The sequence below is a fragment of the Melospiza melodia genome, chromosome 8 (assembly GCF_035770615.1).
Source record: "Melospiza melodia melodia isolate bMelMel2 chromosome 8, bMelMel2.pri, whole genome shotgun sequence".
NCBI classification, from domain to species: Eukaryota; Metazoa; Chordata; class Aves; order Passeriformes; family Passerellidae; genus Melospiza; species Melospiza melodia.
This window is the reverse complement of record NC_086201.1, coordinates 9,666,974-9,682,596: the sequence shown is the minus strand read 5'-3', so window position 1 is coordinate 9,682,596 and position 15,623 is coordinate 9,666,974. Positions and strand designations below refer to the sequence as shown.

The 15,623-nt window shown below is 45.1% G+C and overlaps 2 protein-coding genes across 9 annotated transcripts in view; both read left to right on the top strand.

Moving 5' to 3' along the window:
* The window catches only part of KALRN (kalirin RhoGEF kinase), a 465,384-nt gene extending 459,160 nt beyond the window's left edge, over nucleotides 1–6,224 (top strand). For all 8 annotated transcript variants that reach the window (XM_063161744.1, XM_063161745.1, XM_063161743.1 and 5 more), the window contains one exon: nucleotides 619–6,224. In XM_063161744.1, coding sequence (XP_063017814.1) covers nucleotides 619–1,164 — 546 coding nt within the window. In that variant the 3' untranslated portion in view covers nucleotides 1,165–6,224. The remainder of the gene's footprint in view (nucleotides 1–618) is intronic.
* A 487-nt stretch (nucleotides 6,225–6,711) lies between these two features.
* On the top strand, nucleotides 6,712–12,280 carry UMPS (uridine monophosphate synthetase). Its single transcript, XM_063161741.1, has 6 exons — nucleotides 6,712–6,866; nucleotides 7,074–7,227; nucleotides 8,568–9,230; nucleotides 9,898–10,073; nucleotides 10,586–10,700; nucleotides 11,520–12,280. The coding sequence occupies exons 1-6, from the start codon at nucleotides 6,717–6,719 to the stop codon at nucleotides 11,699–11,701; spliced, it is 1,440 nt and encodes a 479-aa protein (XP_063017811.1). The 5' UTR covers nucleotides 6,712–6,716; the 3' UTR covers nucleotides 11,702–12,280.
* Nucleotides 12,281–15,623: the final 3,343 nt, after the last annotated feature.

The window sequence follows — 15,623 nt, the reverse complement described above, 5'->3', positions numbered from 1 at the left end:
GAGGGAGACCTTAAATACTGAGAGCTGGTAAAACAGACAGAAAACCAACTGGGATTAAATGTAATTTTACTGTCTTGGAAAGCATGACTGTGTCCTGGTGTATGTAGGGGAACTCCATGTCAATTGACAGCAGCAGTAATGGCACACACCAGTCCCTCCCAGGGTAGTGGGTGCAAAATTGAACATTTACTTCATGAAGAACATTTCTGCTGCAAGTTATGCACACTTACTTAGCCAGCTGTCAGCTGAACAAATGGAATCTAAATAAACAGATCAGATATATATAAGTCTTATTAAAATTTAAAAATCCATCAGTGCTCTTAATCTGCAGAGATTCATTTGGGAATATAAACTGTAAGTATTTGGGACAAAGTGCAAAATCCCAGTGTGTTGCCCTGGTGCAAAGGAGGATCTTTTCATTGCAACTGCAGCATTGTTCTGAATTTAGAGCAAACAGCAGCAGCTGAGCTGGTTCCTTATCATTCACTCTCCTGATCTCTCCCTTGCACATGTGATTACATGCAAGTTTTGATTAGCTATTAAGCCTACATGAATCCTACACATTTTATTTGCCAAAATATAGTTACAGTTAAGTTTATTTCATTGTCTTTTCAACAGCCAGAAAATCTGCTCATCGATTTGAGAATCCCAGTGCCTCGAGTCAAGATCATTGATTTGGAAGATGCAGTCCAGATCACAGGTCATTACCATGTCCACCACCTCCTTGGAAACCCGGAGTTTGCAGCCCCTGAAGTTATCCAAGGCCTTCCTGTCTCCCTGAGCACGGATATTTGGAGCATTGGGGTCCTCACCTACGTCATGTTAAGCGGTGTCTCTCCGTTCCTGGATGAAAGCAAAGAAGAGACTTGCATCAATGTGTGTAGAGTGGATTTCAGCTTCCCACACGAGTACTTCTCCGATGTGAGCCACGCCGCCAGGGATTTCATCAACGTTATCCTGCAGGAAGACTTCAGGAGAAGGCCGACAGCAGCCACTTGTTTACAGCATCCGTGGCTGCAGCCGCACAATGGCAGCTATTCCAAGATCCCCCTGGACACCTCCCGCCTGGCGTCCTTCATCGAGCGCCGCCGGCACCAGTACGACGTGCTCCCGGTGCCCAGCGTCAAGAGCTTCCTGCTGAGCAGGATGAGCCCGGGCACGTAGTGCCTCCATCCACGGGCCCTCCGCTGCTGCCCCTGAGCCTGGGCCGGGAGCGCCGCCGGGAGCGCGCGGATCCCTCTGTACATATCCCATATCAATGTCTGCCTTTCACCAGCTGCAGGGTGGGAATCACTGCAGACGTGGCAATGGGACCAAGGCCAAGGGGGTGACAGCAGCGGGGACACGCTCCCTCTCTCGGGGCACGTGAGGGACGCATCCACTGCCAAAAAAGGACTGCAGGAAGCAAACGCCAACTGGGAATGAGAGCCAAAATTGCAGTTGCCTTAATCTTTGTGAGGCAGCCTTACAAGAAATCCTCTTGATCTTGCTGAACTGAATTCAAAATGTACAAAAGACTAGAAGTAGGATAGTGGGGGGGAGTGAGACCAGGCTGACCTTAGCACGTACTGCAGAACTGGACCGGTCAGTTTTTGCTGAAATCATTGCAAGCCTGCTCCAGGTTATCAGTCAGACTTCTCATGCCCCATCTGCCCAGGTCTGCCATGATTTCAGTGGGGACTTTGCCTGCATAGGACATGCAGGATCAGGCTCCAGTCACTGCTGGATCAGCTGCCATGGTGGCGTGGCTTAGGAACATTCATGTTGCATGATAGTGCTCAGACCAAAATCCTCCATGAAGCCCCTCCTTGGGCTTTCTGCTGTGTGAAGTCAACGTGCAGCACCTTTCAGAGCTACAATTAAGGCAATGAATTCACTGGAGCATACAGCTGGTTCTGATTAAGCACAATGGGACTATGGTGGGTTTTTTAAAAGCATTTTATACACATTGTACAGAAATCTTTTGCAAAACCTGTGCATTGAGAAAAGGCAGAGTCCAATTTTTGCAGTATCTGTAAACTAGATGACGATGGTGATGAAGACAATTTTTTCTATCACAGGTTTTCAGTATACATATATTGTATCATAGATATAAATATATATAAATATAAAGGATCCTGTTCCATTTCTAGCTTCAGAATTGCTTGGCCCAAAGTCCATCTAAGCCTTTCAGAGTGCAGTAGGAGTGGTGAGTTCATTCTTGTGCTTACAGCTTGAAAATCGTTTTCAGTGTTTAAAGCATGTCATTTGTTTCATTTCCAAACTTGTAAATATCGCTCAGCCACCATTAGCACCTCATAACCAAAGCATTCATGAGGATATTTTTATGTCCAAAGCCTAATTTGTAATAAAAAAATAATATTCACAATTAAAACATTTCCCTCTTGCAAGCCAAGTTGCAACATCATCATATTGATGTTACAGTGACGGAGCCAGCCTTAAGTATAACCAACATAGGGAGTCTGCAGTGACAAATCAGCAGTTTGTAGGTTGGCCAATTCTTCCTTTCTAGAAATGGGACTGGAAGGGGAAACCATCTGAGGCTTCCCCATCCTACTGCCACACCACAAAGCTCTACAGCCTTGTGGGGTTACAATCAAAGAGATTTTTTCCCCTGGCATGTGGGGACTTTGTCTCGGTGCTGAGTACCATTTGTGTGTCTGTAATGGGAAATGGCAGTTGTTACCAAAGGTTTTCCTAAGGAAAAGGGCTTGATCTGACCACGTGTGCTCATATAGACTCTCTGGCAATGGAGAGAGTCAAAACTCATTTACCATCTGAGTAACTGCACTGTGAGACTGCAGGAGCAAGCGCTGTCTCTCCCAGTGGTGGGTGGAGATACCCTGCAAGTACTGTTAAATTCTCAGGGCTCTGACAGCCCTTTTTTGATCCACCTCCAAGCTCCCTTTCACAGCAGGGAGGAGACCTGGCCCTTCTCTTTGTGCTTGCTCTGTCACTACACCAGAGTGGTCAGTATTTTGTTAGTGGGGAAGAGGCACAGCAAAAACCCTCAGTGCTCGAGGCTGAGTGTGTGCAACAAAGAACAGCCCTTGAGGTGGGGAAGCCAGGGGCAGAAGGGTGAGCCCAGGTGCCTCAGCAGAGTCAGCAGCAGTTCTGTGAGAGATCTAATGCAGGGAGGGGGTGTGGAAAGGTTTGAAAGAGACAAGTGTTCACAGAAGGGTAAGCTTTTTGAAAATCATCCAGAACTTATCTCAGTTCCTCGCTAGAGCAGCAGCTGATTTTCTAAGCAATCCAGCAGCACCTCTTAGATAAAGACCAGACTCTCATCCTGAGCAACAGTGCAAAGTATGCAATTTCTTAGCAACTGAATACAGACAGCAGTCAAGGGGGTCTCTAATTACCACCAGCCTCAGGTACTTTCTCACTACAGGACTGTCTGTAATTCTTCCTATTTGTCAAAGCTGGCTCTTTGTGCTGTGATTGTGCTGCCCTTAAAAAAATGTTTGTGGAAGTGTGGTCTGTGAAACCCACAGTTTTTATTAGGCCCATGGGTACAGTTTGAACCACAGGCTTTCTGCTTGGCATTAATACAAACAAATTCTCGTGTATCACATGAAATTTGGAGTTATTTAGCATTTTGTTTTCCTACATCCTGCATTCATATGTCAAACTACAACAGCAGATCCTTTGAATGCACAGAGGGAAAAAGCTGGACTGTTTAAAGTAATATTTAAGCCTCTCATTGCTATCAAATAACAGAAAAGAAAACCCAAAACGCTGAAAGAGAGATGATATATGTTTAGGTACTGGTGCTCAAATTCAAAAAGACTCCTTGTTGAGAGAGCTGGAGATGTTGAATTCTGATGATGTTGAATGTTCTGGAGTTACTTTCTTTTGTGGTTTTGCTTTTTCCATATTCATGTTAGAACGCCTCTTCCTGGACACCATTCTTCTTACAGCCTATTCAGGAATACTTGAACCAGTTAAAACTTCCATAAAACATTTGTGATTACCAACCCTTCTTGCTTTTGCCTGAATAATACCAATTTGACATGCAGTATTGCCATTTGATAAATGCAGAGAACTATCCTGACTTTGCTCTTTCCAAGTATTTTTCAGCCAACCTGTGGTGCCTCTGCAGATACAACAGATCCTGTAACTCTGTTGAAAACTGTAACTCCATTGCAAAGAGATTACAGAAGCTGAGTAAGTAGGCCTGGAGTGCCCCTGCTGACTGAGAAACCCCACAGCCAACCCCCTCTGTAGTATTCTCCAATGACTGGGTTTTTTGGTGCATGAAATACTGTCTGTAACAAACACAGTTTCTCAGTGAAGCTCCCCAGAGAATATAAAACCCCAAGGGGAAGATTTCCACCTGCAGCTGTGTACCACTCAGGGTGCTCCCAAGATGGCTTGAAAGTGTGGTGGAAGCTGCACCCCTTTAACTTCTCCAGCAGCTTCCAACCATCCAGGATGACCAGCAGGAATGCTGACAGCAGTGCACCACAAGCTCTGTGTGGAGTGGCACTGTGCACGCAGCCACTGCCATCAGACACCTCCACAGTGCTCTTACCCTGCTCTGACAGCAAAGTGTGGCTCACAGTGTCCCCAGGTGCTGGGTGACACAAGGGCGGCAGCAATGGGGCTGGTGACACCACAGAGCCCAGAGGACACGGTGACATGGGGGGCTCCTTACTTAAGATGGCTTCATTTAATGAATGTGCAATGAGAAGTTAACTCACCTCTCTCTCTGCTCCACTTGGAGCAGCCAGGCCAGGGCAGGAATTCTGCTGGCCGTGTAAACTGCCAGCCCCCATCAGGTGTGGCTGCCCTGGGGAGGCCCCAGGTACCCCCAGGCTGCCAAGCCCCCCGTGCATGGCACTGCTGGGGTGACACACAGCCAGCCCAGGGCTGTAACTTCAGTATTTCAAAGCACTCCAGGCTTTAAAATTTACAATATGTCTCTCTCTTCTCAGTGATGCCAACAAGTTTCATTTAGTCTTATTGCCTTTTCTTTTTAAAAGACTATGGATTGGGTTTTTCCAGAAACATGTATCTTTTTACTTCTAAGTTAATGCTGAGACAAAGTCTGTGCCCTCAGCTGACCCTGAAGCTGTGGCTTCAGTGGAGTTCACTGGCATTTCTGACAATGCCATTAGGCCTGTGCTACAGATACTGTGCATAAAGGCTGAATGCAGAACCACACATTATAGCCTGACTATATATAGCCCTATTTTAATGCCCTTGCCATGGGGGGACTGTGTCAAGTAACCTAGGATAATATAAACTTCAGAGACAGATGTAAAGGCTTCTCTGTGCACATAAACGTCTGGCAGAAAATTTACATGCACAGGGGTTCACTACCTTTTTTTGTTCTTGTTCCTTTCCCAGCAGAGGTGGATTCCCCTCTAACACAGGGCTTGGGGGTTTTTTTGAGCTCATTCACTCATGTCCCATCAGAAAATGGTGCTTTCCCAAGGAAACAAAGTCAAATCCCATTTTACTAGGCTGACTGCACACTGCCATCAAGTGATGTACTTTCGTTCTGGGATCTGTGTAGTGCTGAGTGTTTCCATAGCGTCAGGATGCTGAATGTTTGCTGTAACTGTAGTCTTTATTATGGAGCTAGTGAAAACCAACATCTTCTCTACTCAAGCCATATTTCACCTTCATGTCCAACTTCTGATGCTGGTGCTTTTACTTCTCTTTCTACTAAACTGTTCAACACTGCTCTGCCACTGAGGTCAATTTGCTGATAACTTTTGGAAAGCAAATGCAATAGCAAGTGCAAAAAAAAAATCAATCTCAGACTTATTCACTGAGATAAGAGCAAACAGTTGGAACGTATTGATGCTTTTCAATCCTAGCAACAATCCACTGAAGGAGGAAAAAAGAAACAGTATTACTAACAGCTCAGCATTTTCAAGGTGCAAAGTAATTCCACAGCCTTAATTATTTCAGTGTATTGCTGGTCTGCCTTAAATGTATCTTCAGTTTTATTGCGTATTTCATTTTGTATGCACACAATGTCGGTTTGTAAAGGCAGGTTTGTAAATATTTCCTTTGTAAGTCTAATCACTCATGTGTACTCTTGTGAGGTGACTACTTGCTGTCCCATGTTGTTGTTACTATTCTGCAGTATATATGATCATCTACAGATGTAGCTTCAACCTGTACATCTCCTGTCCTTGCATTCCCATAAACAGAGTATACTCAAGACTCCGTTTCTGGGCTTTTTTGATTAAATAAAATTATTCAGAGAAGACCGGGTCAATCTTATTTCACACATGTGGCATTTTTCTGAGCGAGGCCTTGGAGACTCGGGGCTGGCTGAGGGCTTTATTCAGCCCATGTTTTCGGGGGGATCTCTCAGGGACCCAGCCCAAGGGACTGTCACCCTGGCTGCATCCACCGAGCGGCCTTTGGGAACCACCCGGGGAGCCGGCACGGCGAGAAACCCTCGGGTCACACCCAACCCTCTGCACCGGCGGCTTCTGCTTCCCGGGGAATGGGGTGACGAGAGAACGGGGAATCGTGGAGGGACAGCGGGCCTCAGGGAGCAGGGCCGGGATGGCGCAGGGGCTGCCGCCTCAGGGAGGGGATCCGGGACGGCCACAGGGACCCCGCGGTGGCGGAGCTGGGGTTACCGCCTCAGGGAGGGGACGCGGGACGGCCACCCCGCCTCCCGTGTGTCACACGTGTGCCCGCCCCGCGCCCCTCCCGCTCCGCATCATCTCCGTGCGCCGGGCCCGGCGATGGCGGCGGGGCCTGTGGGGGCCGTGGCGGCGGCGCTGAGCGGGGCGGGTGCGCTGCGCTTCGGGCACTTCGTGCTGAAGAGCGGCCGCTCCTCGCCCGTGTACATCGACCTGCGCGGCCTCGTGTCCCACCCGCGGCTCCTGCAGCAGGTGCGGCCCGGGGAGTCCGGACCCGCCCGGGCCCCGCGTGTGCTCGGGGTGGCGGCTCCCTCACGGCCCGGGGACAGCGGGATCGGCAGCGCTGCCGCGGCTCCCGCACGGTCGGCTCTCGGGTCGTGTCAGGCAGAGGGGTGTTCATTGATTTAGTCACGTTTGCTCCAGCCTGGCTCTTAAGAAGCGTCTGGTTTTCCTTTCCAGGTTGCAGGACTCCTTTTCCAGGCAGCCCAGGATGCGGGGCTGCAGTACGACTGTGTGTGCGGCGTTCCGTACACGGCGCTGCCGCTCGCCACCATCATCTGCTCCGAAAATCAGGTGCCCATGCTCATACGGAGGAAGGAGGCAAAAGACTACGGTAAAGCCTTCAAATCAAGAGTTTGCAATTTACCGTGTTTGGGAAATGAGTTTGGGAAATGACTTTATGTAATTTGTGGTTCTTTTGTAAGGCACAGCATCTCCCACTTTAAGGTTACCCTTGCAATTTATTAAGCAGGCCCTTTGCCCCCTAAAGCAAACCTCCCACAGCATTCCAGCCTGATCAGCCTCTCCCAGCTGGTTGCTGTTTAGCCTGCAGCTTTAGTCCAGCTGTAGGAGATTTGGAGACTCGTGAAGGGTGTTTTCTGATTCTTTGGTTTTGTTTGTGAGAGTTTGTTTCTTTTCTGTACCAATGTATTTTTTTTTCCTTTTTTTTCCTTTTTTCCTTTTTTCCCTTGCTATGGTTCTGGGTTAGTGGCCTCATCCAGAAATGAGGATTTATAACTCAGATTCTCCAGCATGCTGAGACCAGAGCCACATTTCACTCTCAAACAGAGCTTTTTGCATATTGACACCAAAAGGAACCTTTCTAGTCTCTTCTTCATTTATTTCTCAAACCCCTTTTTCTTTCCTTATGCTGTGGTCCTGTAGTCGGTGAGCCAGGTGAGCAGCAGTCCCTTTTCTACTCAATGAACCATTTATTTGATTGTGATAAAGGATGTGGGAGAGCAGATTGAAGCACTGACCTGCCATATAACTGGATTTCTATGCATCCTCTTCCAACAGTGTGTAATTAGAAAGTGCACTTGTCAAAGCTAAAAGCTGCTCCTGTGTCAGGCAGTGGGACAGCCATGGAAACGTTTGCTGTTCCTTCTTGTGAAGCACAAGCCAGTTGTGACAGCGATTAACTGCTCCTGGGAAAGCCTGGCATCCCTTTGTCGCTGCCCCCAGGAGGCCTTTCATGGATTCGTGCCTGTTGTTAGTTGGGACAAAGGCACTTGAGGCTTTACTGCTTCTAGTTGTTCTAACAGGCATATCCAACACTCAGTGCTGCCTGTGGAAAACGGGACATGCTGAAGAGTGCCAATAACTTGGCTGCCTTAAAGATGTTTTAAATAACAAGAGAATAACTTTGTAAGTCTAAGCTTTCAAGTCATGACAATACTAAACTTTTGTCATCTTATTGAAACATTGGAATTTGTGCTGTTAACAGTGTATCAGTTTTTTTTATGGAATATAACTACTAGAAACATAAAAGTAGTATTTTATCACCTTGGAGAAGTAACAGTCTTTATGAACTGAATTAGAGATCAGTGAGTGAGCTGTGGTAAGAACTGTGATAAGTGGTATCATCTAATAAAGTTTTGATTCTACTAAGGTTTTTTCTTGGGTTGTCCAACCTTTCCTAATTTGGTGGAGTGTTTTGTTTTTATTTTTCAGGTACTAAGAGGATGATAGAAGGCACCATTAATCCAGGAGAGACATGCCTGATCATTGAGGATGTGGTAACAAGTGGATCCAGTGTACTGGAAACTGCAGAAGCTCTCCAGAAAGAAGGATTGAAAGTCACAGATGCCGTGGTGCTGTTGGACAGGGAGCAGGGTGGGAAGGCCAGGCTAGAGGAACACGGAATTCACCTGCACTCTGTGTGCACCCTGTCTGGGGTGCTGGAGATTCTCCAACAGCAGGGAGAAGTGGCTGCTGAGGTGGTTGAGAAGGTGAAGAAATTCATAGAGGGAAATGTGTTTGAGGCTCAGAATGGTGCTGCTCCTGGGAAGAGGCTCTGCAAGGAGCTGAGCTTCAGTGCTCGTGCCCAGCTGCCAGGGGTGCATCCTACTGCAGCCAGGCTTCTCATGCTCATGGAAAGGAAGCAAACCAACCTGTGCCTTTCTGCTGATGTCACCAGCCCCAAGGAGCTGCTGCAGCTAGCTGCCACCCTGGGCCCCAGCATCTGCATCCTGAAGACTCATATAGACATCCTGAATGATTTCACCCAGGAAGTGGTAAAGGAGTTGAGAGCGCTCGCAGATCAACATGAATTCTTGATTTTTGAAGACAGGAAATTTGCAGATATTGGAAACACAGTGAAACACCAGTATGAAGGTGATTATCATCAAGCTGGATTTACTATAACTTTGCCTCTGGTGTGTGTAACTGCAGTGCTGGCACAGGTTGCCAGGAGAGAGCGTGGAATCTCCAACCTTGGGAAATACTCAAGGAGATAAGACCCTGACCAGTCTGACCTAGCATTGAAGTTAACCCTGCTGAGGGGGCATGGCCTCCTGAGGTCCCTTCCAGCCTCAACTTTTTTATTAATCTGTGGCTGTGCTTAGTAAGTACTTCTGAGTTATGTGCCATGAGAAACTGCTGCCTGCTGTTACTGTACTGCTTGTGTGCCCAGCATGGCTTTCTTTTGATACTCCATCTGCAGCTGTAGAACTGCTGTTCTTTTTCCTGATCCTTATGATCTGCATGCTATCAGGGAAGATAAAGATAGCACCTGTGACAGCAGATTTCTGGGCTACCATAAATGTCTCAGTAAATATTAAAGGTGAGACACTAACCAGTGTTTGTGAAGAGTAAACTCCGAGATTACACTCGGCGGTTAGGCAGCTGTCAGAACTGTCTAATGAGACTGAACTTGTAACACTCGAGCTTCAGCAGTAAAACTGTCTTTTAAATATGTCAGTGCCAAGGTGTGCAGCTGTTTCTGTCTAACTTGTCTCCCTGTTTAGCAATTTCTGAGGACTGTTCCTTCCTGTGTTCTCAGGCGGCGTGTTCAGGATCGCGTCCTGGGCAGACATCGTCAATGCCCACGTGGTTCCCGGCTCTGGGGTTGTGAAAGGCCTGAAGGAAGTGGGTCTTCCTCTCCAGCGTGGCTGTCTCCTGGTGGCAGAGATGAGTTCCCAAGGCTCCCTTGCAACGGGTGAATACACAAAAGCTGCAGTAAGTGGGCAGTCTTGTGTCGGGTTAAAAGCTTGTAAAGTGTCACAGGGAGGTTTTATGTGTTTCTAATATTTGCACTTCCAAAAGTCCCTCCAGCTCTTAACTATTGCAGGTGTTTGTTTTTTCCTTGGAGACTCAGGAACATGACTGTGTGGTGTTTAAAGGTTGCAGCTGCAGGTCAGTGATGTGAGGTGGTCAGAGTTCACACTGGGAATTTAGTACACGTTGCATTTTCTATTAGCACTCTCCCCTTAGCTTTTTTCATTTCTTTCTTTAAGCAGTGCATTTCTGATTATTTTAAATCCATTTGCAGTGTTATTTATAACATAGAAAGAAACATAATATTCACTTTTCTGCCAGAGGGAAGGAGTGACTTTACATTGGAAAAACAAGAGGTGTTTCATACCCCTGCTTCACACAGCTTAAAGTGTCATAGGGTGGATGAGAAACAGATTGCTAGGCCAGCTGAGTTTTAAGTATATCATTTTTAATTGTTCACTGATCTTTTTCAGGTGCAGATGGCTGAAGACAACTCAGATTTCGTTTTTGGATTCATATGTGGATCTAGAGTTAGTAATAAACCAGAATTTCTTCACTTAACCCCAGGAGTGCAGCTGCAAACCAGAGGTAACTTTTTCTGAAATATTTTTAGATTATTATTTTTATTTCTGAAATGTCACTTCTGTTTGTAAGTACAGAAGCAGTGTAGTCTCCAGTGAAAAAGTAGCTTTTGAAGAGGGTTTGGATGCTGGTTCTCAGCTGGGAGGAGTCTGTTTCCCACTAAGGGCTGTCTCCCATATTTCTGATATGCTGATCCCTTTCCTGGAAGACAGTGAGCAGGCTATACAACCTTCTTTCCTTGTTTTGAGGTCTGTGCATACCATAAAGCACATTCCTGAAAACATGTAAAATGTCTTCAGATAGGTGTTAGATCAGATGTAAAACTATTCAGTAGTAGTAAAAAAACATACAACAAACAGAGAAGTCCAGCTGAAACACTTGCTATTGATACAGATGCAGTATCAGTATCAGTGAATGGAAAGGCTTGTGCTGACTGAAGAGGTTATCATTGAAGCAGATAGAGGAGATATGTTTCTCTGCAATACTTTATTTTTATGAGACCTAAACTGAAATCAGAAGCTTTTACATTAATGTTTGGGGGTTTTGCCTGCTTTAAGAAAGCTGAGGATTATTTTAGTAATCCTGATTGGTGCTTCTTTGAGTAACTGTTCCATCTATAATAACTGGTAAACCATGAGAAAGGAGAGTGCTGGCTGTCAAATTTGCTCTGTGTTTTTTGGTTGGCCATGCAATTTCTGGTTCTGTTTGTGGATTGTTAGGGTGAGAGCTGGGATGGGGAACCTGTTTTGTGTTCCAGCACCTCCCTGAAGGATTTTAGCACATACAGTTTTGTACAAACAAAAAGAAATGGTGTCTGTATTTCAGGTGATAACCTTGGACAGAGGTACCTAAGCCCCAAGGAGGTTGTTGGTGAAAAAGGCTCAGATGTCATTATTGTGGGACGGGGCATCCTGGCAGCCTCAGACCGTGTGCAGGAAGCAGAGAAGTACAGGAAGGCAGCGTGGGAGAGCTACCTGAGCAGGCTGGGTGCTCCTGCAGAGGGTTGAAACCACAAAACCACACACTGCCCTAGCCAGTGAGCAAAGCTGATGGAGCTGCAGCCCTCATGAGGGGCCCAGTTAAATACGTGGACACTTCAGCCTGTAGAAAACTGCCCTTTTGGAGAAAAATCTATTGCAGAGTTGTTTTAATTGTACACACAGAGGTCAAATTGTACTTGGCATTGTTGTTTTTTGATATTTGAATGTAAGAACCCAGAACTTCATGCCAAATTTTTAGCCTTAGTGGGATTTCTTGTTTGAAAAACATTGCACAAAACACTCCAAGGGTATTTTTTGGCTGTTGTTGCCTTCGTCTCTTTTCCCCACCTCAAATTCTTTCTGGCTGTGGAAATTATATTTTGTTATGTTCTTAATAAACTGCATCTGCACACTGGATGTGCTGCCCCACCTTCACAGTTTTATTCAGCTCTCCTGGTTCCAAGGAGCAAGTGCAGGTTTTAATGCCACATTGAAAATGAATTCTGTTTAATAAATATTTTTGCTACCATTTTCATTTTGACTGGCTCTATATGTCTTTGTTCTGTGGCAGAAGTATAATAAAAAGTCATTCTGGTGTGTCTGTGACTGCAGGAATTGCTCATTATTCTGTTTACAGAATTTGTCCGAGCAGTTAGTTGTGTGCTTAATTACAGTGGAGCTGTTGATTAATATGCAATAAAAATATACTTTATTAGACTTCTTGTGACAGTAGCTGTTAATACTTGCAGGCTTTACTTTCCACTGTACATGGTAAATAAAAAGAAATAGAAATACCTTATATGATTAGTTTAGATAAAGTATATCTAGCATGTATGTGGTGCAAATAGCAATGAAAATTTTCTTGGGCAAGAAGTCAAAAACCTGTGGTGGTGCAGTTCTGGACTGTTGCTGTTCCAGAGCACACAGAAAGCTGGGTCCTTCTGTTCTGGGACTAGGAACGACTATTTAGTGAGGTTCTTGCCATTAGTGCTGTTTTTTACCATTAGTGCTTCACCAGGTCTTTGAAAACAGGAGATTGTGGGAGGCTTTTTTTGATTGGTTTAACTTGTGCAGGATGTCTAAGACCAAGGGACACAGGTTGGCATCTGAGGGCTTTGCTTTATCCCTCCTCTTTTAGTGACTAAGTGCTCTTTCATTATTCAGCTGCTTGTGGGGCTTAAGATGTTGTGGAGAGAATGTTAGAACATTGTGTGTGTTATTTTCCTTGGGGCTACCAGTTGCTTCAGTAGGATTATGTATAACAATTCACACCTGGAAAATGCCACCCTGTGGAAGATGGAACTTGTTGATTGTGAGGTATCCTGGTCAGACACCCTGCAACAGTCAGTGGGATAGGATATTTCACATCAACTTGTAAGAAGTTCCAGTCCTTCAGAGTGAGCAGAGGATTTTGTTTGCTGTTACCTCATGGCCCTGAGGCCTGTAACAGAACAAGACTTTCTCGCTAAGACCTTTTTGCAGAAAATTACTTTTTCCACCAGAGGGAGCTGAGACTCTATTTTTGGGGAGCGTTAATGTTCTGCCGTTTTTACAGCTTCCAATAATTTCCAACTCTAGATAATCCTCAGAATGAAAATCTGTCTGGTTTTTAACAAGTTACACCCTTGCTGCTGGGTGTATTTAAAACATTTAAACGCCATTCTGACATTTAAAGCAGTGTTCTAAAGCTCATTTAGAACAATGGTTTATCAGAAAGCTGCCTCAGGCTGAAGCTGAGCACAGTGTGCTGCTGTGGGCTCACTGTTACAGCACAAGCAGAATTTCATGAGTTCAGTATTTTCCACTAACTCTGCTGAATCGTGTTTAAGCATGTGGCTGACAGCCGTGGAGCTGAATCCCTGAGCAGGCTCTTTGGAGAGCGAGTTTATCAGGCTCCTGCTTAAAAAATAGCAACTGGATTTGGCAAGATGAATGTGATCTAATATCCTGTCGCTTTTAGAGGGTACGTGCAGCTCCCTTTCTTTACAAAGCAAGTTCTGAGGAACAGATCAATTGGGAAACTTCATTTCACAGCCCTTCTTTGTGCCCTCCAGAAAGAGCTGTGTTCTGGCACTTCGTGTGACACCACTGCTGCAAACATTTCAATTAGTGAAACAAAAACGTGTTACCTCCTATATGCATTCTTCTGTCAGAATGATTATAGTAAACAAGTGTGTGCACTTCCTTTGAGGCACCTGAAAGTGATTAAAAATCCATTTCAAATTAAGAACAAATGTTAATTTCCTTGCTTGCTCCTGCTGCTTGCATTCATCACACAGTCCCTGCTGTTGGTCCCAACTGTTCCTAACATGGGAACTAGGTCACAATTTACAAAACTCATTTGCATCATAATATATGAATCTGAAACTCTTGCAGTTCATTCTGTGATCTGATTGAGCCTGTGGTAGAGGCATAAGGCTATATTTAAATTTCTCAATTTAATGTTAACTGGCAGTAGGCATTTATATGAAATTGTGATCCTTACCCATTCTGGAGTATGGTTTATAACAGAATGTAAGGAAATCACTCTTTTCATAGTGAAATAAGATTGTCACCAAGTGCTTGCAGCAGAAAGCTGCCTGACTTGCTGCTATTTATGAGCAGCAGTTCCTGAGAATTGTGAGACCAGCACAAGCTGGAACCTCTAAGGAATTGTTACGTAGCTGTTGATATTTGTGTGCAAAGTCCACTCTGTGTCTTGGAGGTTGTGGGTATCTGTGTCAAGAGAACCCAGCCAGGGCACTTAAATCATAATCATAAATAACTGCATAAATACAGTGCTTTACTGAGACTTAAAATCCTTGCAAAATCTTGATAAACCCACTGCTGAATTAAAACCAGTCAAGTTAAACCAGCAGCATCCTTAAAAGTATTATTTGTATGTCACAGTATCAACATTGCTTTATCAATGGTTAACTGACAGCTCATATTATAGTTTCCATAGCCTAGTCTATGAAAATTTATTTGAAACTTAATCCCAGAAAAATAACTGAATCACTTCCCTTTAAGTTTATGTGGAAAGCCTGTTGCTGTGGATTTTTTTAGTAAGAGACACAAACATTGCGTTTAGAGAATAGCACCAAAGGAATGTGAAACACCCAGAGGAAGTTTGTTTTCAGATCTGACTCTTGGAGGTCACTGTCTCAGGGAATGGTCTGTTTTGGAAGACTGGTGATTGGGCTAGACATGCTGGATGATTTGTTTGTTTGTTTGCTTGTTTATTTGTTTGTAACCATGCTGGTGGATCTTGGTCAGTCTATACCACAGTGACAAGGACTGCTCTGAATGCTGCAAGAAATTAAAACTGGGTTGGCTTTGTCCTCAGTCTTGGTTCTCTGTTCCTACATGACCCATGTGCCCTCTGAGCACTCTCTCATAAGCTGTGTGAGCCACAGCCTGGCTGTGGACGTGCAGGGCTGTAGGTGGAGGCTGCCAGGACAAAGGACAGGGGAAGCCTGAGCAAGGCTGTAACTGTGCATGAGGTGGTGGTGTGTCATAGGCTGTGTAAACTGGAATACAGACTTGATGCTAGTATTGATTGCAGCTGCTGTGGAAATCCCTATTTGCTTTCTGGTAGTAATTTGTAGCATCTTGTAGAGTAGATCTACTTGTTTTGCCAACTGTAACTATACTTGCCTTGATAGTAGTAAACTGTAATGATTAAGAGAAAATAGGTAATAAATCCTCTGTGTCCTTGTGCATGGCAGAGTCAGGCATACTACAAACAGTTGCAATCTTTGCAGACTCACCAGCCAAGTAATCCTTCCAGATTGTGGCATTAATTGGTGTCAGAAGTGTGGATCTGTGATAAACATGATGCTTGGGAGAGGGCAGTAGAAAAGCAGTGAAAATTGCAAGATGCTTGTAGAAAACCCCTCTGTGGGACAGGGATAAAGTGTTTAAGAATTGGTTGAATTTGTAAAGGCTGCAAACTGAGTTTCAGTAGTGA